This window comes from Lissotriton helveticus, chromosome 2_1 (assembly GCF_964261635.1).
Source record: "Lissotriton helveticus chromosome 2_1, aLisHel1.1, whole genome shotgun sequence".
In the NCBI taxonomy this organism is placed as follows: domain Eukaryota; kingdom Metazoa; phylum Chordata; class Amphibia; order Caudata; family Salamandridae; genus Lissotriton; species Lissotriton helveticus.
In genome coordinates this window covers 521,789,148-521,816,687 of record NC_136059.1, presented here as the reverse complement: position 1 = coordinate 521,816,687, position 27,540 = coordinate 521,789,148, and the positions used below count along the sequence as shown (strand labels likewise).

Sequence of the window (27,540 nt, the reverse complement as noted above, 5' to 3'; positions counted from 1 at the left end):
CAGCATGCTGACTCACACACATAGGCAGGATCTACACCATAGGCAAGGAAGTGAAATATAATTCCATTGAGATTTTAATATGCCATTTGCTTCTTTTTGCATCCACCACCCTCTACTCGATCAAAAGGCTCCTGGACAAAGCAAGGCCTTCATATCTGGTGTCACTTCTAAACAACATCAGTGCATTTCTGTAAAACAACATGAACACCCATGTTCCTACTAAAACAAGCAGGTACAAGTTGAAACCTTCAGCACCCTCTTACTCCATAGACATTACCAACATCAAACACTGCATCTATGGAAGGGAGAGTAAATGGAAGAAAAACAGAGCCACAGTGACTTTACACTAATAAAATCATTCCAAGAAGCATGATTACAATTCATCACAAAACTAAAGCCGGTACCATCACAGGAATCAGTTATCAACTACGGGGTGTCACTGTGTTCCTCAGAACCTGGGATATGTACAATACCACACAAATCAAGGGTTCTGTCGGATTCAATTATGATGTATGAATCTATGGTATATATACAACACAATGGAGAGATGAATAAAAAAAGTGCAATTTAAGAACAAATATATTTCGGCAAAAGTATTATTTACAATAACATTGATAAGTGAGCTACATCGTTAGTGCAAAGGTGCTCGTGCAAAGTGTCAATCGGTGAATAATACATGAGAAGGTAAATTTAAAAAAAAGTGTTAAAAAAAAAACCTGGTTAGAGGTCGAAATAACATAAAAGTCCAATATTGTTGGGCGTCAGTATTATGTTCACCAAATCAGTAGCCGAACATACTATTGCAAAGATCTAGGCAAAGGATTCCATCACTGTTTCGATCCACAAAGTGAAAGTGTCAGTATCACAACAAAGGGTCTTCATCAGGAAAGTCAAAAGGAACAATCTGCGTATCAAATAGGCATCAATCAAACTCTCCGTTGTGAAAAAATGCATATTACAACAGAACCAACAAAAGTGTTCTAATGAAGCGACTTACAAGTCGTCTGCTAGACAAACAGTCAGGAAATACTGTGTGAATCAAAAAGAGCCATGTCTTCATTCTTGAAAATGGCCACTGAAAAAGTTTTTTATGAGGACCCAGCGAAAGATCCTCTGAGGAGGCTACCATAGAGAAAACAAGAACATCTTCACATGAATGATCAAAAAGTAAATGAATTGCAAAGTACACTCTCCATAGAGATGTGCAAACACTTTGTTAATACTCCTTAGTGATTTTTAATAGTAATTAAGTATATTGAGGTTTTTTTAAAGTTGATATCTAGCTCTCTCTCTATATATTTATATACATATAAATATATATATATATATATATATATATATATATATATATATATATATATATATATATATATATATATATATATATATATATATATAGTTACCTAATATTTTTTATTACTCATTTAAGAGCACCCCCACACACCCCTCTGTCCCCTGTCCATAGCCTTTACTCACGCATTTCCTTGGGAATACTTTTTATTCATGCAAATGGTGCAGTGGCAGCAGGACACAGAGGAATCACGGATATAGTGAGCATAGGCCATTGCTTCATTTTATTTGTCAAACCGGAGCCATGGTGCCCGTTTCCTTCCTCGCACTGGAGCCATCGTCTCCAATAGCTGTCACCATTCTTTACTGCCCTGCCACCCCTAACACACACTCTCTCCCTTGTCTGACGCTGAACTTACTAGACTTTAGCTTCCATTTGTGTAGCAGGTGCAGTGCACAGTGCCCTACCAACACAAACACATTCAACCCAGATTTTCTACATAGCCCTCTCCCATCCCTAGCCTTTACCCCTGCATTTCCAGGCTCGTAGTTTGTTAGTGCAGCAGGTGCAGTTTACTCCAGGACAGTATTCTCTCTCCTGTGTGCATTTCATCACAATCCACATGATTTTTAGCACCCTGCTACTTGTAATCAACCAGAAGCCCACTTGTTGTTCTCTAAGCCTCTCCCTCTTCCTGTCCCACTTTAAAGCTCTACAGCCCCCCTTAATTTCCTTGTACCCCTTTTGCTGCCTCTATTTGCATTTTCTTATCACTCAGAGGCAGCCTGTCCTCTTGGAGTTTACTTTCAGCATTTGTGGAATTCTGGTCTGTAACAGTTACACTCCATCCTTTATGACCTTCCAGCCTTTTCTAAAATACAAACTTTGTTTGTTTATGCCTTGTCCTTTACTTACAAAGCCACCTAAGCGAGGTATGTTCTTGCCTCCCCCAAACACGCCTCCAAGTCTTCCTTTCCTGTCCTTGTCCTACACAGCTATATTTACAGCGCCATAACTTTATGATGTGCAGCAGGTGCAGTGCCACTGTGACCCAAAAGTAAAACCATTACAGATGAATGCTTTATTTCACCTCTCTCTCAAAAGCACAGCTGCCCATTTCCTGACTTGCACTGCAATCAATGACATGCTGGCCATGATGCTGCACTCTTTTTAAACCATGTAGTTACTGTTGATATTCTCACCTGAATACTATGACGCCATATCCTTCTGAAACAACCACCATTACTGGCCTATTATGGCACATTTTCTGTTCCTGCCCTTTGCATCTGCACTTCCACGATAACACTTTCCATTCATGTTGCAGGTGCACTGGCACCAGGATACAGCTTCAGGAACCAATTGCCACTATGTTAATGTTTCATGTTAGATTTTAAAAGCACCCAAGGCATCTATTTTCTTCTTCTCATTGGGGCCATCACACACTATCTACCCCTATTAACCACACACTTCTGCTTCATTTCACCCATCTACATATTCTCTCCCATCCCTAGGGTTTGATCCCCATTTTCAGGGGCGTAGCCTCCATTGTTGCAGCAGGTGCAGTGGAGTCACAACACCTTCCTCTCTCACATGTGCTTTTCATCTCAAACTATGCTTATTGTGCTTTTTTCACCTGAGTTACTTGAAAACAACCACAACTGTTGTCCTACTGGAAAACCGCCTCTCTCTATCTTCCCGTTCTACGTCAAACCTTCACAACCTTCCTTCACATTCTTTTTGCCCAATAGCTGCCACCACATCCAATTTCATTTCAACAACATTCACATGCTGCTTATGGACCTTGTTGGATTCTGTTCTATACCGATTACACTCCATCGTTCGTGCCCTTCCAGTTCATTCAATAATACAAGCACTGCACTTTCACACACAGTGTCCTCATCATACAAAACCAATAACTGAGATATGTTGTTCATTACCACCCTACCCCCACACTGCTACATCTACTGGGCTATAAGTTCATCATCATGTGCAGCAGGTACAGTGCCACCGTATCCCAAAAAATACAATACTTTAAAAACAAACATTAGCAAAGCCTACAGCTCAACCCTCACATTAGAGGGCTGAGACCTATTGGCTTAGCCAGTGCTTGTTTAAATGATGGAGTGTTGGAACAGGGACATAAGACTACATATCTCATAATGTACATAATATTTCCCTTGATATGAGAGTAAAAATCCATTACATTTTGACACTTATGAAAATATGCACAACTATCATGGCCCAAATAACTAGTGTAAAATAAGTGTTTTACTACATAATGTAAACCATGAATCAAATATTTATATATATGAAAACTGATTATGTCATAATAGGATATGTTTCAAGGTAACACAATAAATGCTACAAATAGCTACATAAACTACCTAGCTAACACAACATAGCTAAATTAACTACCTAGCATTAGTACAACCATTGATAAAACCATACAGAATACAATACAATATATATAGACATGTTTAAAGGTATAGGACACATCTAAATTAATTAATTAGATAATCCATAGTCCCAAATATTTGGGTTATTTGCAGTAGTCTGAATGAGTACACGACACAACAGATTTACTATAAAATGTTGGACACATCTTTATTTAAGTTAAAACCTTCAGGCCAAAATTAGCCAATTTTATTATAATCTTGGATGCTAGATGATGTACTTTTAATACCTCTTATATTTTCCATTGGCAACAAATTTCCACCAATATGCTCAAAGAAGGGATCACTACTGTTGTATTCATTGTAATGTAATGCTATTAGATATTAATTGCCTTCCCTTCTAAATGCACCAGTATGATCCAAAATTCTAATCTTACATTTCCTGATGGTCCTACCAATACATACCAGCCTATGTGGAATTCACAATGCATACATTACTTAGCAACCTTTGTAACTGAGTAATGTCCTTTTTATGAGGAGTTTACCATTACTCCCTGATATGTCTTCACGTATGCTATTTGTGAGTTTGTTTACATTTTTCAGCTCTTAGAAAGGATATTCTGAGACTAGATGATACTTATCCATTCAGCATACAGTCTGATTCAAGTAAATGCCTGTGGTTATATACGATTACCTGTAGTCCACAACGTTGTTGGAAATACTTAGTCGGAAAACATATTTCTTTTGTATCACGTTTAGTCTCCCTCATATTACTCTTTCCTGATGTTACAGGATCACGTCTATCTTTGATATCAACTCTCTTTATTTGCCTTTTCTACTGAATTGTGTGTGGAGCCTCTCTTTTCAAACCTAGAAATAAAGTCATCTTACTGCATTAATGTACTCTCAGGTTTAGTACAACTTTTCTTAGCAGCTGACCATACAGCACTAATGCAAATGTACTATGTGGATAGGGGGCAGTTCTCTGCTGTTAGTACTGAATTTGACGATGTTGGTTTCCTAATAAAAGATACCATATGTAAGCTTTAAACCCCACGCAGTGTAATTAATTTCTTATATAGATATATATAGATTCTCTACTAACCTACCTTGTGAGAAACACCAAACCACAAAAAGGTAATCTATGTATCGGATCCTGATCTGGGTGTAACAGTAATATTGATCTGAGCCCAAGCATGCTTTTCAAAAGAATCCAACATCAGATTAGACTATGATGGAGCAAATGCTGTTCCTATCGCAGTACCATGATACGTATATAATAATTATCCTTAAATATGAAATAATTATTGTTTAGAATGAAGTTGACCCTTTCAAACAGCATGGTAGGATGTTTAAAGTAAGGGGTTGAGCAATCAGGCAGGAAAGATGTTGCAGCTTAATTTTTTGAGGGTATCCTCTATCGCAGATGTATGATGGTAGCAATGTTACATATGATTGTAAAAAACTATGAACATATTTATATAGGTAAGGCTGCCTATATATACACTTGTAAGTCTCTCAGTTTATGTATCTTAGGTAGAAAATGGATTACAGATGTTGCTGGTTGTTCTGGACCCAAGACATTTCCTTCCATCCTGCTGATAGTACCATCATCTACCCATTTCATTACTATTTTATTAAATTTGGCTTGCAAATCTATAGAAAGGTTGCCTGGTAGTCTGCTGTACCAAGTCCTGTCATTAAACTGTCTATGTCTCTCCTCACTCCCACCCCCCCTCCACCTTCAGACATGACTACAACGTCCCCCACTTTATCAGAGGGCTTAATAGAAAAATAATTATCTTGAGGAAATCTACGTAATCTAATCATTGCATTTATTTTAAGATTTAGATGGGTCATTATGCCTTTTGCTGTTGGATATGTATTTGTCCTATACAAATATAGTGATGAATGGTACCCAATCTTTCATAAATGTTGGATGCATTTACTGCTATTTAGAAAATAAAATCTTGTTTTGAAAGTTATAACGTTCTCTTTGAAAAAAGATCTTCCTCTTATCTGCCAATAATGTATGTTCCCCCCTGCAAGGTTCAGGAAACAAAACAGCAAAAGCTCGTAGAAAACACATTTTACGGGGGTATTTAACTTACAATAAAATAATATGAAGAAAAGGGACCTGCAATCATATTGGAATATTTGAAACAAGTACTGCAAAAGACCCTTACAAGTTTAGAACTTGTTACTTTACTATAAATGCTAACATGATGAATTGAGGTGCAGCACGTGAAGTGAACAATGGATTAAGAGGGCTAACCAAAAGCCTCTTTCTTTATGTACCTGATCATTCCAAACAGCAATCCCCAAAAAGATGGCTTATTTCACTGCATTTGCCATGAATTGTTCTTCCCTTATTATACAACGGTGTCTCTGTTACTAATAAAATCATGTTAGGAGATAAAGTAAGTAGAATGGTGGCAGGTTGTATTTTCAGTCTGGAGTGAGACATTAAGAATCCAAGCACAAACACATTAGGTCTTGTCAGCTCAATTTTAGCCAGGAGCAGGTGCCTACCCTCCATGGAATATTACTGTATTACACAGTAATTGGTCTTTTGGTTTAGAAGTCCTATCCTACGCTGATGACACTCGGAGTCTGATTTCCATCACAGAGAGTGTCTCAGCTTCAGCAGCAAGTTTTAAAAATTGCATGCAAGCAGTGGCTGCATGGATGGTGGAGAATTACCTCAGACTCAATGGGGACAAAACTGAGGTTTTAATTTTTGGAGACAATCTGGATATTTGGTCAGAGGCCTGGTGGCCGGTTTCTCCAGGAGCCTGTCCCGTCCCCTGTCTCAGTGCCAAGAATCTAGGCATTATTGTAGACTCCTCTTTGTCATTAAAGTCACAAATAAATAGCATTGTGTTAACATGCTTTGGGATGATATGGACTCTTAGGAAGATCTGCCGTTTTCTCTCCCTTTCAGCTTGGAATCAGGCAGTGGTCGCCCTAGTGGTATCCAGGTTGGATTGCTGCAATGCCCTTTATTTAGGGATAAATAAGGGACTCCTGCATCAATGCCAACTGGTGCAGAATGCAGCCGCTAGGCTGGTGATGGGTCTCCCTAAATTCCACGCCGTCCCAACCAACATTAGGATCCTTTACTGGCTCCCGCTTGGGAGGAGAATTGTGTTCAAATCCCTATGTCTGGTACACAAGGACGTTCACAACAGGGATTCTGAAGGCATTAATAAAATGTTTCACAGATATATCCCTGGCAAGAATGTGAGATCTGCTAGTAGGAATTGGGTAACAGTCTCTAGGTTTAGGAAAGTCAGATGGGGTGTAGGCGTTCTCGCTGTTAGGCGCCAACTTGTGAGATTGCTTCCTCTCTCAATCTCCACTTTGGAAATACATTCTTCCTTCAGGAAATCTTTGAACACCTGGCTTTTCTCTTGCTCCAGTTGCCATCTCCCTTAATCCTTTAGCTCCATTAATCATTGAACTTTGATACATTGATCCTTATCCGCAGCGCCTTGATGCCCTTGGGCTAAATTCACGCTTTAAAAGTCTTATATTCATTCATTCCTAGTCATAAGTGCTTGAATTTTGATTGGTGGATCTTAAGGCATGACAACATCTGAGGTTCCTGGTTTCTGTCGAGACCCCCAGTGAGCCATTCATTACTCTACATGTGTGTGTTCACGTGTTGGTCCTATACTGCACTAGGAAAGAATGAAATGTTATTAAGGCAGCTAGAAATCCTCTCACTTGAGATTCTCACAGCACCGTAGATGAAAAGGTAGCCTCTAACTCCCTGCATGAAATACTTGGCCAGAGTTCTGTACCTGCTTCAGTAGGTTGTTCGCCATTTGTATGGCACAGACTCGGATCCTGGCAGGGGTAGCTTGGGTTTTCACCCTGCGGAGGTTGTTAAGATGAATACAATTGAATTGGATATTTTTGAGATTATATGAGTGACCAAGAAATAATTCAGGTGGTGGTGTATGCCTTATATAGTGTCGAGCTGGCAAACTGTATCACGGTGAGTCCAGCAGAGACACGTGTAACATGTCTTCATTCTAGAGGGACCTGAGACGCGACGCTGCTTGGCTCCCATTGGAAGGAGAGCTTTTAAAGGACTCCTGACATAACACCACTTCCTGATATTCCAATGTCTGTCATTTGACCTCGGTGTCAGGATTTTAATACACAAAATAGTCCCATTTAGCCCACAAGCTCATTAGGCAAGGGTGGCTACTGCAGTCTGTCCCACTCCCCCTTCCCAATTTCCTGTGGCTGCCACCATGCATGTTTCTAGGCTCGCCCAGAGAAGGACACAGCCGTGGTATATGCAAAAATGTATTTTTCTCAATTGTTAACCTTTGCAGTGGTTCCAGTTTGCCTTACCACATGGAAAGATGTTCAACAGAATGATTTTAGGATAGCAATCTAATCTATGCCACACAAATTAGAAAATATACGCAGACATTCCATGTGCAAGTTTACTTTTTACATGGATTTTCTATGCACAATGGTAGTGCACAGGAAAAGAATAAGAACAGTTTTTTGCAAAGTATCTCTTACGCAGAACCATTTTGTTAGTTAAGGATGTATGCAACACAAATTGTTAAAAAAAATAATGTTTTTCATGCAAATATGGCAAAGTGAAACATGTTAAACCTTCACAAATGTGCCTTCTATGAGGTAAACTGGTGTCTGTGGGGAACTCCTTGGTAGCGTAGTTCATGCATAGAGAAGTGGATGAAGTTTATTATGCCCAAACACGCACTCATTAGAGCAGTTTCCTAGTGTTAAAGATTCAAAAGAAAGATGGAGCTAAATCTTTCTACACCACTTTGAGGCAGTGAGAAGATTTTCAGTAGAACAGTATAGTAGTTCTGCTCTAGTCATCTCTATGCTAAGAATGTGTCAAGGAGTTAGTGCTTGGAGATGACATCTTAACAAAGCACACTGAAATGGTCCAATCACATCTTGGGGTGCACTAAGATCCAGCTCTTTTCCTTAGGATATACTTTGATGCAGAAATTGACCAAACAGTCCCTTTCATCCCAAAAAAAGGCCATGGTAGCCTATGCTTTTTCCTGTGATAATAATTGTTCTCCCCCAAACTTTGGTGTAGAACTGTTATTGCCACAAATTATGAAAACAAATCTAGGCAGATAAGGGCCGGAGGGGCGGCTAACCGCTTCATTGACTTAGCGATGCTGCAGGCAAGGCTCAAGATAGTGATAAATTGGAAGGCAGCAATGCTCCCGGTGGCCCCACATTGGCAAACGGTGCTGAGTATGTGGGCAGCGGTGGAATCGCTGGCACTTTGGCGAGAGGAGACCTGCAGCCTACATAAGCACCCTACAGCAGCAGCTTAGGACAACCTAGTGCACTAGGGCATTAACTTACTTGGGGAGGGACCCAGCATGGGAAGGAATAAAAGGTCAGCTACCTAACTATGGTCTGACAGTCATGTAAAGCGCTCTGATACCTTCGGGTCTAGCCAGCGCTATATAAAACCTTGCAAATAAATAAATAACAGCCCATTCACCACAGCATGCTCACCATATCCCCTGTCCAATATCCCTAACACACTTCTCAGACACACAACAGCAGCAACATAAGCTGATAGTTCAAATTGTTGGTTTATTTTCATCTTCTATTAGTGTTCTAAAGATGTCCATACTATTCTACACAAACCTGCCGTATTATCAGCATTGAATACTGTATATTGTTACTACAATTGATTGTAATTGCGGCTGAAAAATAAATGTGTGCTTTCTGTGATATACTGCAATAAATTCCAGTAAAGATAGTTTAAAACAAAAAGAATAAGGAAAATCCCAATTCGAACACCGGCTCCCATGTGGCCATTGGCACCTGGAGTCTAAGACTACTCTCTGAGTTCAAAGGAAGGCCCAGATTTACTACATTTTGATGCAATGTAACCAGAGCCGGACCGGGAAGGCAAACCAGTCCTGGCAATTAAGTTGGACCGGCCGCAAAGGGGGGCGGGGGGATTGTGGGGGCTGCTGCTTTTGGTACAGGGGGGCAATATTGCAGCTCTGCCCGACACAAGAGTACCACTTTTGTGTTCAGAATAGTTTTTATGAAGGAAGGCATAACTTCCTGCACAAAATCAATTCTAAGAGGCGTATTCCTTTTTTAATATTGGCTACATACTGCATCACATGTACGAAGAGAAAGTAACAGGGAGAAAAAAATTAATTTCTCTCAGTTACAGCAGTCTCAGGTTGGTGCACCATTTTGGCGCAAACCCATTTTTACTAACTTTAGTAAATATGGGTTTGCTTCAAAATATCAATCAATCAATGAATGAATCAGTCAGTATTTGTTAAGCGTAACTACTAACCCGCAAGGGTCTCAAGGTGCTGGGGAGAAGGGAAGCAGCAGGTCCTACTGGGTGCTGAGGTTCGTCGAAGAGCCAGTTCTAGAGATCCTTCCTGAATAGAGTTAGCAACGGGGGATATCTTAAGGTGGAGAGGCAGGGTGTTCTAGGTTTTGGCGGCGAGATAGGAAAAGGATCCTCCTCTGGTCCTGGTCTTGCGGATCCTAGGGACGGTGGCAAGGGCCAGTTCCGCAGAGCAGAGGCATCTGGTGGGCATGTGGAATGAGAGGCGGTGGTTCAGGTATGCTGGACCGGCGTCATGGAGGGCTTTGTAGGTGTGAGTGAGGAGCTTGAACGTGACTCTTCCGTTGACTGGGAACCAGTGGATTTCTTGCAGGTTCAAAGATGTGGCTGCAGCGGCGGATGTTGAGGACCAGTCTGGCTGATGGGTTCTGAATGTTCTGTAGTTTCCTGAGGAGTTTTTGGGTGATGCCTGCATGAAGTGCATTCCTGTGTTCGAGTCTGCTGATGATGAGTGCGTGGATGACCATCTTTTTGGCCTCAGTGGGATCCATCTGAAGGTATTTTGAAGCAGGGGAAGAGTGTGTAAGCATGATGAGGAGACATCATTGATCTGACGGTTCATCATGAGCAAGTAGTCCAGTATGATGGTGAGGTTTCGTGCATGGTCAATGGGTGTGTTACTAACGTGGTGGGTCACCAGGAGGTTTCCCAAGCTGAGTTGTTGGGACCCAGGATGAGGACCTCAGTCTTGTCCAAGTTGAGCTTGATGCAGCTGTCTCTCATCCAGCATAGGAGACGATGTTGAGTCCGTGGTTCCTGGCTGTGAGCGGGCCATGTAGAAGTTGAAGAGTGTGGGGTTCTAGAGGAGACCTGGGGGCTCCACAGCTGATCTCCCTGGGTTCTGAGAGGAATGGCAGTAGTCTGTCTCGCTGTGTTCTACCAGTGAGGAAGGAACGGATCTAGTCCAGGGCTTTGGCATGGATGCCGGAGTCGTGGAGTCTCGTGCTTAGGGTGCAGTGGTAGATGGTGTTGAAGGTGGCAGAGAGGTCCAGGAGGATGAGAGCTGGTGTTTCTCCCCAGTCGAGGAGAGAGCGGATGTCATTGGTGGCAGCGAGGTGGGTGGTCTCAGTGCTGTGGTTGCTTCAGAAGCCAGATTGAGATGAGTCCAGGATGTGGTTGGCTTAGATGAACTCTGAGAGTTGATTGTTGATGGCCTTCTTGATTACCTTGGCTGGGAAGGGGAGCAGGGAGAAGGGTCTGAAATTCATGAGGTCTGTCGGGTCAGCGGATGGTTTCTTCAGTAGGGGGTTGATCTCAGCATGTTTCCAGTCATCAGGAAAGGTGGAAGTCTTGATGGAGCAGTTGATGTTGTGGGGTAATTTGGGGGAGATGGAGCTGGAGGCTCTGTGGAAGATGTGGCGTGGGTAAAAGATGAAACCCTTTTGCAAAATCTTAGTAAATCACAGCCAAAGGGTTTGTTCCATGGGATATTCACAGTCAGGGATGACTTGCAAGCTCTGCCATTCCTACACCTGACATGTGAGCTGCCTTTGGAATAGCAATAGTTGTGCCACTGTGTGGATTAGTTGTAAACAACAGCAGACCAATCATCAAAATGAATGGCTGACTCTAGTAATTTGCAATTGAGACTAGACCGACTATATTTAAGAAACCAAACATAGATAAACTGTCAGAGGTGATTAAAATCTTATTATTCGATTGATCTCATAATGAATTTCCTTAAGTTTGCAAATTTGTTTAGGTTGCATTTTCTATTAACGATAAAATGTAGTCCTTTTTTACATTTACAGCAGGATTTGCATCCTGACTGTATGCAGCATGCACTGTTTAAGGTATATTTTTTAATATTGGTACCTCCAAGTGTGAAAAGTGTTCCTTCACTCTTGATCCCCATATCTAGACTATGTACAACTGCACAAAACCTTTGAGCATGTATACATCTACCAAAGTGTCAGGTTTAGCAATGTGAGATTAAAAATGAGGGTTCTTTTAGACTAAAGCACAAATATGTAATGTGTGGGCTACAGTCCCCAGCTGTTCCAGAAGTAAAAAATACTAAAAGCCTAAAGCAAAAAATCTGTGTACAAACACAGAAAAATATGTATTCGTTATATCTAATAATCTAAGACATCTTTGTTTGTCAAAGACAACAGGTCTAAACAATATGTACTTCAAATACCATTTAAAAGAACGCATGTAGGGTACCTCATTGATCATCACATTGCCTTATGTGTCCAACCTATAGCTCTGATCCTAGAACCTTGGAAACCCAGGGTGCAGAAGTAGATTAAACATATTGACAAAAGTACTATCTTTATGACTGCAGAGTCTCTGCTCAACAAAAGATGGGACTGTCTTAACTTTTTGCGTGTGGAGATTCCACACTCTTAAAGTTTGCTACTCGTAAAATACTTTTGTGAATAGCAACAATCATAGACTTACAAAAAAGTGTATGTTTACCTTTATGAATCAGGCCCACAGTGATCTGCTCAGATCCCTGGTTTTTCCATGATTGGACTATTGTATTATCATTGCACAGATTAGTCAGGCTTAAATTAAAGGCAATGTATAAAGTATGTATGCAGCACATAAACAATGATAAAGTGAAAGCGCAACACAAAAAACATTCCAATTTAGAACAATTGAGTAAACTGTAATAAATAAAATGTAAAACTATCTCCAAAAGCACAAAGCTCTAGCTGTGGTTGTCTCGTCGTGCGGGACCGGAAAAAATTCAAAATGAGGCATAGACCAGATACAGGGACCAGGTTAGTCCTGCTGAGAGTCGTACCTTATTTCCTTAATGTGCAGCTTTGGTATCGGTTGCAATCAGGAGCTGTGCGGTGCTGCAGTGCAAAGTCCTGCATCAGGTTGTGTCATGCTATGTCAGTCCCGATCCAGAGCTGAAAGGGATGTGATGTGAGGTCTTACATAGAGGTGTGTCACGCTGCATCAGTCCCGATCAGAATCTGTGAGGGGCTGCGATGCGAGGTCATGCGTTGAGTTGTATAGCACTGCATCAGTCCCCATGAGGCTGCAAGTCAGGTGCTGTGAGGGGCTACGATACGAGGTGCTGCATCAAGCTGTGTCACACTGCATCAAATTTGATGGACTCCTCTGGAAGGAAGAAGTACACTCTGATGCCAGCCAAGGGTCCAGGCAAAGGCCAGCAGCAGAGCTCAGGCAGGTCCAGTTGCAGTTCCAGGCTGGTCTGGTGCAGCAGGTCACTGGTCAGTTGCATGGATGCCTCTGAAGCTTGATGTGTCTCTGTAGCTCAACAGGAGGTCAAGCAACTGATCCTTGGAGTCACTCTGGTTAGCATAGGATGAAGGCAAGCAGGTCCAGTCGTTCTTCGCAGACTGCAAGGCAGTCCTTCAAGCAGCAGGCAGTCCTCTGGCAACAGAGAAGTCCTTCTGTAACTTTCACAGGTACAAGAGTGTTGTGAAGAGTGGCTCTGGAGGTCTGATATTTATATCTGGTGCCAGTCTGTCTGTGATGGTACTGTCTGTGCTTCCCCCTCTACTCGTTCTGGAAAATTCTTCAGCTTCTCCTGTCAAGGCTCCAAACTGTCTGGGGGTGACACAAGGTAGGCAGGCAGGCCTGGTGTTGCATTCCTTTGCGTGTGCAGGAGGCAAAGCCCTTTGGGGTGTAAGTGGCGTTGGGTATGATCCCTCCCAGTCATCCTGCCAGCAGGGTTCATCCTGTCCTCATCCAAGCCCCTTTTGTGTCACTGTCTGTGAATAGCTCAGCTGTTGGGGTTTCTGATTGCTTCCAGTTATGTAACCCCAGAGATTGGCAGAAGGCACAAATGGTTGGGAGAAGAAAATGGCAACTTTCTAAAAGCTTTGTTTTCAGAATTTTGATTTGAACTCCAACTTTAGCATTGAAGAGGACTTTACATTATACTTCATTTGAGTGTAAACACCACATCCCTATCTACCCCCAATCCAAAGTTATCGCTTATTAACTCTAATGAGGTAACTCAGTGTTAGTCAATGGGAGAGATAGGCCTTCCAGCTGCGAAAAACAACCGGTTTTTCACTGCCAGGACTTGTAAACTTAAGTACATGAGGCCTATTTTTTTAAATACAATGTACCCTACCCTAGGAGGCTTTAGGAACTACCTTAGAGGTACTTATATGTATTAAAAAGGAGTGCTTAGGCCTCGCTAAAGGTTTATTTTGTCAGGTGGCAATGGCAGTTTAAAACTGCCCACAGGCTGCAGTGGCAGGCCTGGGACATGTTTTAAAAGGCTACTTTAGTGGGTGGCACAGTGCGTGTTATGTGCCCCCTTGTATCATTTTATTACATACCCTGGGTACAAGTTATATCAGTTACTAGGGACTTATAAGTAAGTTAAATGTGCCAATTAGGTGTAGTTCATTTTTACCATGTTTGAAAGCACTTTAGCAATGGTTAGCAGTGGTAAAGTGCAGAGAGTCCTAATGCCAAAAAAGATTAATTCAGCACAACAGAAGGAGTGGAGGCAAAATGTTTGGAGGAATACCACGCCAGCAAGGATGTCAAGGCTAAAAATCCTCTATGCAGGTCTTTTTAAGGAAACAATGTATGACACTCCATGTAATGCAACACCTGCTCTGAAATGTCTCCACTGGAACTCCTTAAAACAAAGAATCAACATTCAGGGTTTGTGCACCAAAGCCTTCTTTTCAGGAACAGAACTCAATTACAAGGAACCACATTATGTCCTGACCAGGGCCCACAGGTTCAGCCATTCCTCATTGTTCCTAACAGATACAGCTAAGGGAATGAGAAGGAAAGACTTTAAATGCTGTCACCCTCTATGGGGACCTCTATATGGTTTAAAAATGCCCTCACCCACTAATAGTGGCATGCTTCATCATAAGCCGTGCTACAACACCCCCGCTCAGCCAACGCTAGGGGTGGAGCAATGTTTTTTTTGGTAGTTACAATCAACAGTATCTTATTACAACTACCTTAGGAGTGTCCCTCTCTATTTTATTTTGGACCCCCTAGGCAGGGTTAAAAACATATCATGAGATAAACTTGGGCTGTTATTACCCTGCCATCTCTTATGTTGTCATCTATCGTCACTCAGGGTCGTTGTCATTTAACAGGACTGAGATCCTTATAGTCACAATCACCAATCCTCGTTACCGCTAGTATGTAAGATATGCGGTGATTTAATATCATGCAGTGACCTTACTTGTCACCTCTGTTTATAAAGCCAGGAGTTTCCTATAAAACAAATGACAACAACATAAATCAAATTCCACAAGAGGGTGACTGTATGTGGTCCTCGTATCTAAAAAGTGTAAATTACGGTCAAGTGCTCATGTAGTAAAGCACACTCCTACTTTCTGTGCCCAATATTACTTTTTCAATGTGAAGCACCAATCACCAAACGTGCATTAACATAGGTGGGGTTAAAACGTATGTATCTATCAATGGAATCAGGCTATTGTTTCTTACCCTGGTAATTATCTCATCTCTCTAAAACCGGAGTAGGAGCGGGACCGTCACTCTGCAGTCACACACTGTGTAAAAGCAAAGTTTATCAGCCCCACTGTCATTATTTGTCTCATTAAGTGTGTTCATTGTTGGTAAATGTAAGGCATTTTTATCTTTGAGTCAAGGGGTCATCCGAAACGGGGAACTAACTTGTTATTAAATTATCATTATGTCCGATGTGGACAAAACTGGCTCTAATCAGTGTAACTCAACTTTTTGTTTCTCGGAATACAACCCTGCGAGCACGCTGCTTTCCCCCACTTTTTGACTGTGCTGCCTTTTATGGTAGTGCAATCGTGGTTGCCCCAGTGTAAGCAATCAGGTTGTGTGCTCCGGGTAATGCACAGCCAAAGTTTAAAGATTGGGTTCATTGCCCCTTAAGCCATAGCCATGGAACAACTCCTCAAGAATAGTACCTTGCCCTCAGGATCGCACAATTCCCTGATCGAAAACTTGTGTTGCATGCTGTATCTTAATGAATTGTAGAGGTTTAAAAATTGCCAGCATCTATTCTTTCTGCTTTTTTAGTGTCTCCCTACTTTTTGTGTATATTATGGGACAATAGGTCATCAAGTAAAAATGCAAAGTCATTTTAATGTTAATGGACCATGACGTGTTATTTCTCCTTTCACTTCTGTTAATAATGATCAAAACAACTACTACTAGTGTGTCTGCCTCCCACAAATATGTAATTACATATGTTTGGAGGCTCAGAACCTGCCTGAGGATATCTCCATAAATTATACACATCTTAGAGCTCATCTCTGCAGCGTATTTACAAATCTCTAGTGGATCTATATGTATATGGGATGTCACAGTGGAATCTGGTCAACACTGTATGGGGTATACCCTATAAACCCTGGGGAAGGATGTTACCACACTTATGTATCATGCAAGTGTGCTGGGTAGCCCCTACAATGTATGTCTCATAAGCAATTGAGTTGGTGCCAGGGGATATCATTGTTCAATCCCTTCTCGTGGCTTAATATTCTGTAAATCCATCTCTATTCTCGTTGGGAAAAAAAGCTCTTGATGTCTCTCACATTATGAGGGACATTGGGTTTGTCTAAGACTGTCCACATGAGATCATTCACCAAATGGTTCATCTCTAGGAAGTGTGTGGTTCGTTTTGTCATGGTTTTCTTACACTTCATATTGCTCTTATGTTCCATGATCTTTATCTTGACCTTCCTTGTTGTCATAGCCACATTTAGTAGGTTGCAAGGGTAGGGGATGGGGTAAATTACATTCTCGGAGTTACAAGTACCCACGGACATTTTATAGCCACATCAACAGTTCTTGTTGTCCCTCTGAGGGACATGCTTTGCATTAGCCACATGAATTGTGATCCACTACCAGGGGAAGATCTTAGACTCTTGGTTCCACCCTGGACCTATTCTCCTGTGGTCTAGTGTGAATCAGCATTCTCCTAATACTGGCACTGTTCTTGAATGAGAACATTGGAGGCTGTTAAACCAAGCCATTGGAGTTCAAGATGTGCCCTTTTCTAGACAATCCTCTTAATGTGATTAGAGGCTGTACTGAAAGTTGTTACAGAGATATTTCTATTTGTGGTCTGTCATTGGTCTCTAATTGAGTGTCTCTCCTGTTCTTTCCCGCTTTCTTGCGTGTTCTGGCAGCCACTTGATTAGGATAGCGTCTCTCCCATAATTAGATTATTCCTGTCAGTGGGCTTGTGTATTCAACTCCCATCTTGAGCCATGATTCTTAGGTAAAAAAAGGGAAGTGACAGATTTGTGATGGGTGAAGTAAAATGTAGAAAGGGATTTCTGCTATTCAACCAGTCCAAAAATATTTGTACTGATTGCATGGCATAATAAGACTGAAAAGTTATCAATGTTATTCATTCCAGTTTCAAACAAACAGCCTAAAGTTCCGGAAATATTTGAAGTCTGTAGGATTCAGGAAATAATTAAGGAATAATTGTGAGTACCAATCACACCCCCCCCCCTCTGTGTCCCCTGAACTGGACAGGACCCTCAGTGTAAGTGAGAGCCGGGTGACCAATTCGCCCATTCTTCTACTGACACTCTTCCACTTTCATCACATATTACCCAACCCTATTAATTCAGACAACATTGCATGAATTTGTGAACCAACTCAGCGTGGAACATGGTACTGAAGCTCACCCACACCATTAGCTAGGGGGCATCTTTGAGGGATGTTGCACAGCATGCAGTGGATCTGATGATCTAGACACCATTTTACAAAAACCCTGAACCCTCCATATCATCCAGCAATATGGGGTATGATCTATGAAATCTGAGTCACTTTTTCAATAGCTCAGTAGCTCTTTATTAAAATCAAGTTTCATATCTTGCAGTTATGAAGCCACATGTGTTTTATGTCTGAGGACTTGCAAACATTCTTTGGATCTGGCCATAATTGAGGCCTTCTTCCAAATATTATACTACAATCTTCTTCCACCATTCGAGTCAGTTGCTGTTTTGCTGCTGCTGACTTTGTTTTACATTTTTGATTTTCCTTTTCTTGTGTTCTTTTACCTTACTATCAATACAAACTTGTAGTTTGATAATTTAACAGTGGATTAAATTATTGGTAAACTCCAATCACCAATGCAGAACATCTCTACCTTCGAACTTTTTTTGCTGGGATGTTCATTCCACTAAACAAATTGAGGTATTTAATTCTCAAGTCATCTACAAAAGTATCACTGGATGAGGTAAAATCTATACATTCAACCGAGCAAATTGGGAACCTTTTACCCAATAAACTCTCTACCCCACAGAATGTGACAGCGTTATTCATTCTGCTTGTCATTCTCCAACTCCGATAACTAAGCTCCAATAGTTTGGTGACTTGTGCCACTATTCATCTTGAAACATAATAGAGGAATTAGCACTCTAGAGCAGCCACGGCCCGTGGAGGAAGTTTCGGTGGGGCAGAGAGGTGGGGTGGGGGAGGGGAAAGGGTGGGGGGGGGTGCTAAAAACCGGAGTATGGATAATTGGAGGTAAGCAAACAATTTAATGAATACAACGAATTTCGTAGCGCGCCCTGCAGCGCAAAATGTGATGCAGGGTGCGCTACGAAATTCGTATTATTTATTAAATTGTTTACTTACCTTCAATTATCCATACTCCGGTTTTTAGCACCTCCCACGCTGCCCCTCCCCCGCCCCGCCTCTCCGCCCCACCAAAACTCCCTCCACGAGCCGTGGTTGCTCTAGAGTTCTCTATACTTTGTTCCCTTCTACATCTGGCTTATTCTTTGAGTTAGGGGCTATCAGAAAATAAGGTCACAAATCACTTCAGCAGAAAAACGTGTTTAGGGAGCTTTTTGCAATGGTTGGACCAGGCCAGTTTCCTATTGTATCTAATCTGTGGATAAAGGTCCAAATTCTATCCATCTATCAGGTAATTCTCAAAAGAACAAAACATTGCATGTATACTGCACTGCAGTGCACAGAGCACATTCAATGCTTGGGACCCTTCTGAGGTTTTATGCTCACAACCAGAAGGGACAAGAAACTATGCCTTCTCTGGCTCTCCTGAGAGGTCTATATCACTCACACACCGAAAAGGACATGAACATAAAACGAAATCAGACTAAACATAGAGAGAGGAGAGAGAAACAGAAAATAGGGAAAAATAAAAGACTTGGCAACTTAATTCCTGGCTATAACTACTCAAACTGATAAACACAAAAGCGAGTCACTTTGGGAAAACCCTATGGGGATTCTGCTCACAGTATCTAGAATCAAACGAGCCAGGCAAGGTGGGAAGGTCCTATCCTATCTGGGCCCATGCCACTGGAACAAGCTTCCTGCACAAATTAAACAATGCACGGAACACCTTTTTAGGAAACAGCTTAAGACCTTTCTGTTCACCTCCGACCCTTAGTTGTTAGGCCTTCTTACCTGGCTCGTCTACAGCGCAGAGATACCCCTTCGGGGGTCGATTCTGGCGCTCTATAAATAAATAAATACAAACAAATAAATATGGGTTTTTAAAATTGCCCTCACCTACTAAATAGTGTCATGCTTCATCATAGGGCCGCAGGTACACCCTGGCACAAGCCAACACTCAGGGTGGAGCGATATTATTTTTGAACAATGATTATGAAACAGAATTATTTCAAACTAGGGATCCCAAGTGCAGAGAACAAATAAGATTAAAACTGTCTAAGTGGGTACACGCTTAGACAGTTTTGGACTATTCACACTCCAGCATAGGCTAAATTAGGGAAAGTGTCAGTTTTCGGAGGGGTCAGATTTATTACCCCCTTATGATCCTCAGCAACAGTTGGTAAAGTGTTGGTTTGGGATGGGGTTTATTATTCCCACTACAATCTAAGCGACAGTAGGGAAAGTGTTGGACTTTGAAGTGGTTATATTTACCAACCCCACTCCAGTCTGAGCAACAGTGGGGAAAGTGTTGGACGGGGGTCAGATTTACTATTTCCATTCCTAAATTGTTTTAAATATTTAAATATAGACCTAAAAAATGTACAAATATTTAAAAGAATAACCATATTTAATCAATAGAAAATATTTCAATTAAAATCACAATTTGTATATTACAATTTAAAAAAATAAATGTTTAAACAAATATTAAAAATATTTTAAAATAAAACGCTTCCGTCCCTACAATGAACACAACAGCCAATTACAATAAAAAAGATTATAAAAATGAAAACCTATTAATTGTATAAAAGTATATAAAAAGACAACTTATTCTAAATAAATTATTAAATAAAACAAATAGAAATAAAATATTAAGGGCCCGATGTAGGTCGCCAAATACCGGTCAGTAACGGCCGAATTCGGCCGTTACCGACCGGTATTTGGTGATTGAGATGTAGGGGCCATAATTACACAGATTCGGTAAATTTACCGAATCGGTAAAATTACCGATTCTGTAAAATACCGAATCGGTAATTTTACCGATTCAGTAAATCCCAGATGTAGGTAGCACTGTTCACAGTGCTACAGGCTTTCAGAATTCGGTATTTTACCACCCAATCCTATTGGGTGGTAAAATACCGAATTCCGGTGTGCATGCACATCTGTGCATGCACACCTGTGCCATGTGGCACACAGACATGCCCTTAGGGCATGTCTGTGTGCCACATGGCACACATGCCTGTACTTGGGGTGCTAGAGGGTGTCAAAGTGACACCCCCTGCACCCTTGCAGGATTCGGTATTTACTGAATCTGTAAATACCGAATCGGTATTTCACATTGATTCCTATGGGCTTCAAGGCCCATAGGAATCAATGTGAAATACCGATTCGGTATTTACAGATTCGGTAAATACCGACTCTTACAGATTCGGTAATTTTTCACCTACATCTGCCTCCTTCCTATTTACCGACTCTTAAATACCGATTCGGTATGAGTCGGTATTTTGGAGTCGGTAAATAGGAATTATCTACATCTGGCCCTAAATATCAAATTAATTAACAAAATGTAATAATTAAATACACTGATCAATGAATCATCAATGATTTAAAACATGATAGTAATATAATATTTAATACATTAATACATTTTCATGAAATCAATACAGTTAAATTACATTTAAAAATGTATACATTAAAAACAATTTATATTTTAAAAATCTTCCAACCCTACTCCCCTACAAACCCAACTACCTGCAACTAAATTAACAATCCTATATAAACTTAAAACTATAATAAAATGATTTAAGCACAAATATTATTATAAATCTAATAACTTAAAATACTCCTCTCTGAAGAACCTTCCCTGAGTATATACAGATATCATGTCTCTAGTATTACTTCAAACTAATTACAATACTATGGAAATCACCCACATGTCCAGAAGAATTTGTAAAAATCTAGTGTCTTTAATATAATAAAGAATCTCAAGCTGTGGTCCTACCTCTGCTAAAATACATTCTACAGATACTTTCACCCTGGAACAGAAATCATCTGGTAGCTAAGGTCCACGTGGTGTGTCCCTAGTAAGGCAATTTCTCTAAACCTTCACAGTAAATGAAATCCTTTATCTAACATCTCTAGGAGAACTGCTCTTCATGAATAACAACAGATACCAGCATGCTTTGCGAATCAGGCCCAAGAGCTCTAGCTATAGTGCATTAAAACCCAATTACCTGCAACTCTAGAACCGCGTTGAAGTACAATATATCTCTGAACAAATGCAGCCCACTCTGTCTGTGGGAGTTTCAAGCCTTTTAAATTCTGACGAAATGGGCTGTGTGTGAAAAAGTAAATGAAAGTGAAGTTCAGACATGCCACATAGAACAAAGTTCTAATATACCATCATATGAGTTACAACACAACTGCCTTGGTAGGCTAGCCTATTCAGTTAGTAGACAACATGACAATGGGTGCGGTCAGCTGAGGGATCCTCTATTTTCTGCTTGATGCAAACTTTAAATGGGTCATCATGAGAAATGAGCATCACATAGAATTCTGTAATCTACAGATAAGCAGTCAATAACTAGTGATCTCCAGGGCTCAGACAACGCTATAGTATAAACACACTAGTGCTATTGAAGATGTATTTATTAACTGTGTCCGCAATCATGTTCATTGACAGGGCCTTTTTCTTTAACTGACCACTTTCCACGGAAGACAACAGTATAATACAAGAACTTGATCATTTGCTATGAAAATGTATTTATTACCCACATTAACTCAACCACAAGAAAGGTGATTTCAGATCTATTGAGGGCGACCAGCTAGCAGGTAAGGTAAACTTGAATGTATTATAGAATGAATACCATTGAGAATCAAAATGGAGTTTCTGTACATCAAATGTCTATCATATTGACATGCAATCATTTCGAATACATCTCATGTTTGAAACCAAATAGAAAGAGGATGATGGCATCAAACTAACTATCATATTACCCACTAGATAATTGTTAGATTTCCCTTAAAAATAATGTTTGTTTTCCACTATAGCTCCGTATCCTACCACATAAATAAGTGGATGATCGTTAAAAAAACAGTAGTTACTAGTTTTCACTCCAAAGTAATGAGCAAAATAAAAGAGCTCCATTCTGTGTGTCGCGGTAGAGCAGGAGCGATGAGAGAAGCTCCTGTGCTTGGACCATCCGTGCAAGGGTGAATTAATCTGACCCAATGATGATATGTGCTGTTGCAAGCTTTGTTGTGTGATTGTGGTTGTCCCACACAATGGCACTTTTTGCTCCACCCCAAAATCCTCTCATGCATAATTGAGGAAGGAGGACAGAGAAAGGCGGAGCTCGTTCACCAACCTATTTGCTCATTAAAATGCAGCAAGCATGGAAAGGTTATGCAGTGTCCTCCCTGTAGAGCAGAGAGGGCCTGTGATTGTTTGTATACATAAGGCTTCCCTGTGGAATGAAGACACACTCATTCCTTCAATGGATTCCCTCCTCATATAGAGAATGTAGAGCCTGATGGGCACAGCCGGCCATGACTGTATCATAATGGCAGATGTTACTACTATACTGTACTGATACACAAAGCTTAGTTGGCTTTGAGTATACACCTTACATATTAGCATTGTATCCCTCCCACAGTGTGCACTATACATGAATCTTCAAGGGAGATACCCCACCAGTTAACACATTAGAAAGCTTCTTCTGGTAAATATTTCTCTAACCATGATTAATTCTGAAGACTCTCTCTCATCATAGGAACAGTAGCATTCTTAAAATCGATATATAGAGGGTACAACTAACTGGATGGTTGCTTGATGGCAAAGTAATATCTGTTACCAAAGATCAAAAGTTTGGTCAGGGATCTTGGATTAGTACTTGTTGGGGGTACATATTATTCTTTCATGTATCTGTAATGTTTCTGTTTATTCACTCTCTCTCCTTTACAGGCTGAAGAGGTGTATGCGTCTAGCCAGATGCTTCTGGAAGAATCAGATGGCCAAAATAGCCTTTGCGTTGTTGAAGAGGATTCAGATGTATCCAGGATGTTGAACTCGCCAATTCAGCACCCTACGGAAAAGGAGACAGAAATAATTTGCCCTAAAGTGATCAATTGCAGGAGAAAAACGCTTGATGACTCTTATATCTCCGATGCGACAATCCTGAGTGAGGGGCAGGCAGCAGAGATTATCATTAGGGCACCCAGTGCTGTGCTCAAGTATGACTACTCAACCTTGGACTTCTTTCAGATGCTCACGCAGACCCTTCCAGCCCATTCCTCAGAGACCTGCCAGGTTGGCTTTGAAATGGATTTAAACCCAAAACTAGCAGAAGAGAATCAGCAAGGGCTCCCACAAATTCATGACTATGTAAAACAAAGCCAAATACAGAATATTGTGTTCACAAATACCCCAGGATGCGTAGAGAACAGCTTTAATGCATCTCAAAGCTAAAATACTTTTTTGGACCACTCATCTTTCTTGGTTGGCAACAGATAAAAGCACTGTCCCAAAGTTTTAATGTATATATTTTTTAATATTCAAATATGGACATATAGCACAGCTGCGCAAAGAAATGTTGTACATATGATGTAATGTAAACTTTTTTATGTAGTTTTATTTTTGTACATGCACATCTTGACTTTTGCTTTTGTAGTTACAACATGCGTAGACCTCCAAATGCCCTAAGACCGCGTTGCGTGGAATCCAAATTGTTTTTTATGAAAGTAAATGTGCTGAAATATTTTGGTGAGGTCATAACCATCACATTATTTTCTTCATACCTGTAACAGAGCAATGTTCAGTAGTTAGGAATATACAATGAACTTGTACTAGAAGCACCAAATAAAGTTGGTTGGAAGTTAAGCATAGTTAATTATCGTGAGAGAAAATGGGTGTCCGCAAAGATTATAGAATCATAGAAAATAAACTTCATTCTTAGAAAATGCCCACAAAGTTATAGAAAAGTACATCTCACATCTGCCACGTTATTAAAGCATAACTCATCTTACAAACTGAATACTTTCGACTCTGCTTAATTTATACATCACTATATTTAAAAGTACAATTTCATACTTTTCCCCAGGACATGATCAGGTGGCTATTGGCTCCAAAAAGATTGAAACTACATTTTATGTCCTAAATCCTTTCCATTCCGAATGCATTTGTACCCCACACGGAGGAAGAGGACACGCACTACTGTTTCTAGTGAGCTTATAATTTGGTGACTATCAGTGAGCACATCACCACAATATAATGAAACACCACATCAAATCACAAGCTACAAACAAAAAAACGGTACAAAAGGGGGTGGTGCTGGACGGAGCATCTGAATCAATCAAACACTCACACCCAGTCAAAAGATCTGGGTTTAATCCATCACCGTTCTTTAGCCCACTCTGCCACCCCAGTTCAGACATGGCTATATGCAAATCAGTCTGACCCTGTGCCTCATGGGAACAGTACAGCCCTAACTGCCAAGCCATGTCTTCCCTGGACTGGAAACAAGCTTCCGAGGACCGGTTTCTGGCATTCCAGCCGTCTTCAGCCCGGCTTGCTTGAATCCAGTGGCAAAGTGAGCAAGGGACTCACGTCTTAGCATACCCTGCCACACTTATGGTGGCCAAAAGCGGTACAAAAGGGGGGGTGATGGACGGAGCATCTGAATCAATCAAACACTCACCCCCAGTCAAAAGATCTGGGTTTAATCCATCACCGTTCTTTAGCTCACTCTGCCACCCCAGTTCAGACATGCTATATGCAAATCAGTCTGACCCTGTGCCTCATGGGAATAGTACAGCCTGAACTGCCAAGCCATGTCTTTCCTGGACCGGAAACAAGCTTCCGAGGACCGATTTCTGGCATTCCAGCCGTCTTCAGCCCGGCTTATTTGAATTCAGTGGCAAAGTGAGCAAGGGACTCACGTCTGAGCATACCCTGCCACACTTATGGTGGCCAAAAGCGGTACAAAAGGGGGTGGTGATGGACGGAGCATCTGAATCAATCAAACACTCACACCCACTCAAAAGATCTGGGTTTAATCCATCACCGTTCTTTAGCCCACTCTGCCACCCCAGTTCAGACATGGCTATATGCAAATCAGTCTGACCCTGTGCCTCATGGGAACAGTACAGCCCCAACTGCCAAGCCATGTCTTCCCTGGACCGGAAACAAGCTTCCGAGGACTGGTTTCTGGCATTCCAGCCGTCTTCAGCCCGGCTTGCTTGAATCCAGTGGCAAAGTGAGCAAGGGACTGGAAAAGACATGGCTTGGTAGTTCGGACTGGACTGTTCCCATGAGGCACAGGGTCAGAGCTGATTTGCATATAGCCAGTGTCTAACCCAGAGTGGTGTGGAGTGCAAAAAAACAATGGATTTAGGCCCAGATCCTTGTACTGGGGTGAATGTATGACATTGTTCTACATTCTGTCCATCAACTGTGTTTTTTGCAATTTTCACCCCGAGTGGGCTGGGTATGCTCAGACGTGAGTCCCAGGCTCTCCACACCACTGGAGTCAAGCTATCCAGGCTGATGAAGGCTGATAGCCAGAAACCGGTCCTTGGATGCTTGATTCCGGTCTGGGAAAGACATGGCTTGGTAGTTCGGGCTGGACTGTTCCCATGAGGCACAGGGTCAGAGCTGATTTGCATATAGCCAGTGTCTAACACAGGGTGGTGTGGAGTGCAAAAAAAGATGGATTTAGGCCCAGATCCTTGTACTGGGGTGAATGTATGACATTGTTCTACATTCTGTCCATCAACTGTGTTTTTTGCAATTTTCACCCCGAGTGGGCTGGGTATGCTCAGACGTGAGTCCCAGGCTCTCCACACCACAGGAGTCAAGCTATCCAGGCTGATGAAGGCTGATAGCCAGAAACCGGTCCTTGGATGCTTGATTCCGGTCTGGGAAAGACATGGCTTGGTAGTTCGGACTGGACTGTTCCCATGAGGCACAGGGTCAGAGCTGATTTGCATATAGCCAGTGTCTAACCCAGGGTGGTGTGGAGTGCAAAAAAACGATGGATTTAGGCCCAGATCCTTGTACTGGGGTGAATGTATGACATTGTCCTACATTCTGTCCATCAACTGTGTTTTTTGCAATTTTCACCCCGAGTGGGCTGGGTATGCTCAGACGTGAGTCCCAGGCTCTCCACACCACTGGAGTCAAGCTATCCAGGCTGATGAAGGCTGATAGCCAGAAACCGGTCCTTGAATGCTTGATTCCGGTCTGGGAAAGACGTGACTCTCCTGCCTCGTGCAGATCCGGTCGCTCCCCCAGGCTCCCTGAACTCTGGGTATCGTAGCGCTAGCTTCTTAATTGCACCCTTGGCATTTGTGCTCCGCATTTTGGCGACGCTTAGCAGCATTCTCGTGCACACAACACGAGAGTGAATTTCATTATTTCATTTTCATTAGCATTTAAGCTGCGCGATTTTGAAAGCATATTGCCTGCTGCGCTTGTGCCTAGTGTTGTGTCAGCCTGCTTACAAATCTATCTGTGCCTCTGCCCACTTGCACGTTTCTTTTCCCTGGCTGCCGATCTTGAAATATTTGTTGTTGTGAATTACTTCCGGCCATTTTGTTTGTTGTTGTGCCTGCCAGCCCACCCCTCCACCACGATCACACCTCCCTGCAGCCCCTCCCTCCCACGGACTGTAGAGTGCTGACCCGCCTGTGCCTCCTCTGTGACTCTCCTGCCTCGTGCAGATCCGGTCGCTCCCCCAGGCTCCCTGAACTCTGGGTATCGTAGCGCTAGCTTCTTAATTGCACCCTTGGCATTTGTGCTCCGCATTTTGGCGACGCTTAGCAGCATTCTCGTGCACACACCACGAGAGTGAATTTCATTATTTCATTTTCATTAGCATTTAAGCTGCGCGATTTTGAAAGCATATTGCCTGCTGCGCTTGTGCCTAGTGTTGTGTCAGCCTGCTTACAAATCTATCTGTGCCTCTGCCCACTTGCACGTTTCTTTTCCCTGGCTGCCGATCTTGAAATATTTGTTGTTGTGAATTACTTCCGGCCATTTTGTTTGTTGTTGTGCCTGCCAGCCCGCCCCTCCACCACGATCACACCTCCCTGCAGCCCCTCCCTCCCACGGACTG

At 41.7% G+C, this 27,540-nt stretch overlaps 1 protein-coding gene across 3 annotated transcripts in view; it reads left to right on the top strand.

The window, feature by feature from the left end:
• Window positions 1-27,540, top strand: part of LOC144819406 (interleukin-31 receptor subunit alpha-like) — a 720,774-nt gene that overhangs the window by 565,937 nt on the left and 127,297 nt on the right. For 2 of the 3 annotated variants that reach the window (XM_078677308.1, XM_078677307.1), the window contains one exon: window positions 23,391-23,974. The exons of the other annotated variant lie outside the window; for it this stretch is intronic. In XM_078677308.1, the coding sequence (XP_078533434.1) occupies window positions 23,391-23,894 (504 nt within the window). In that variant the 3' untranslated portion in view covers window positions 23,895-23,974. Of the gene's footprint in view, window positions 1-23,390; window positions 23,975-27,540 lie in introns of those variants that run through there. 3 annotated transcript variants of the gene reach the window in all.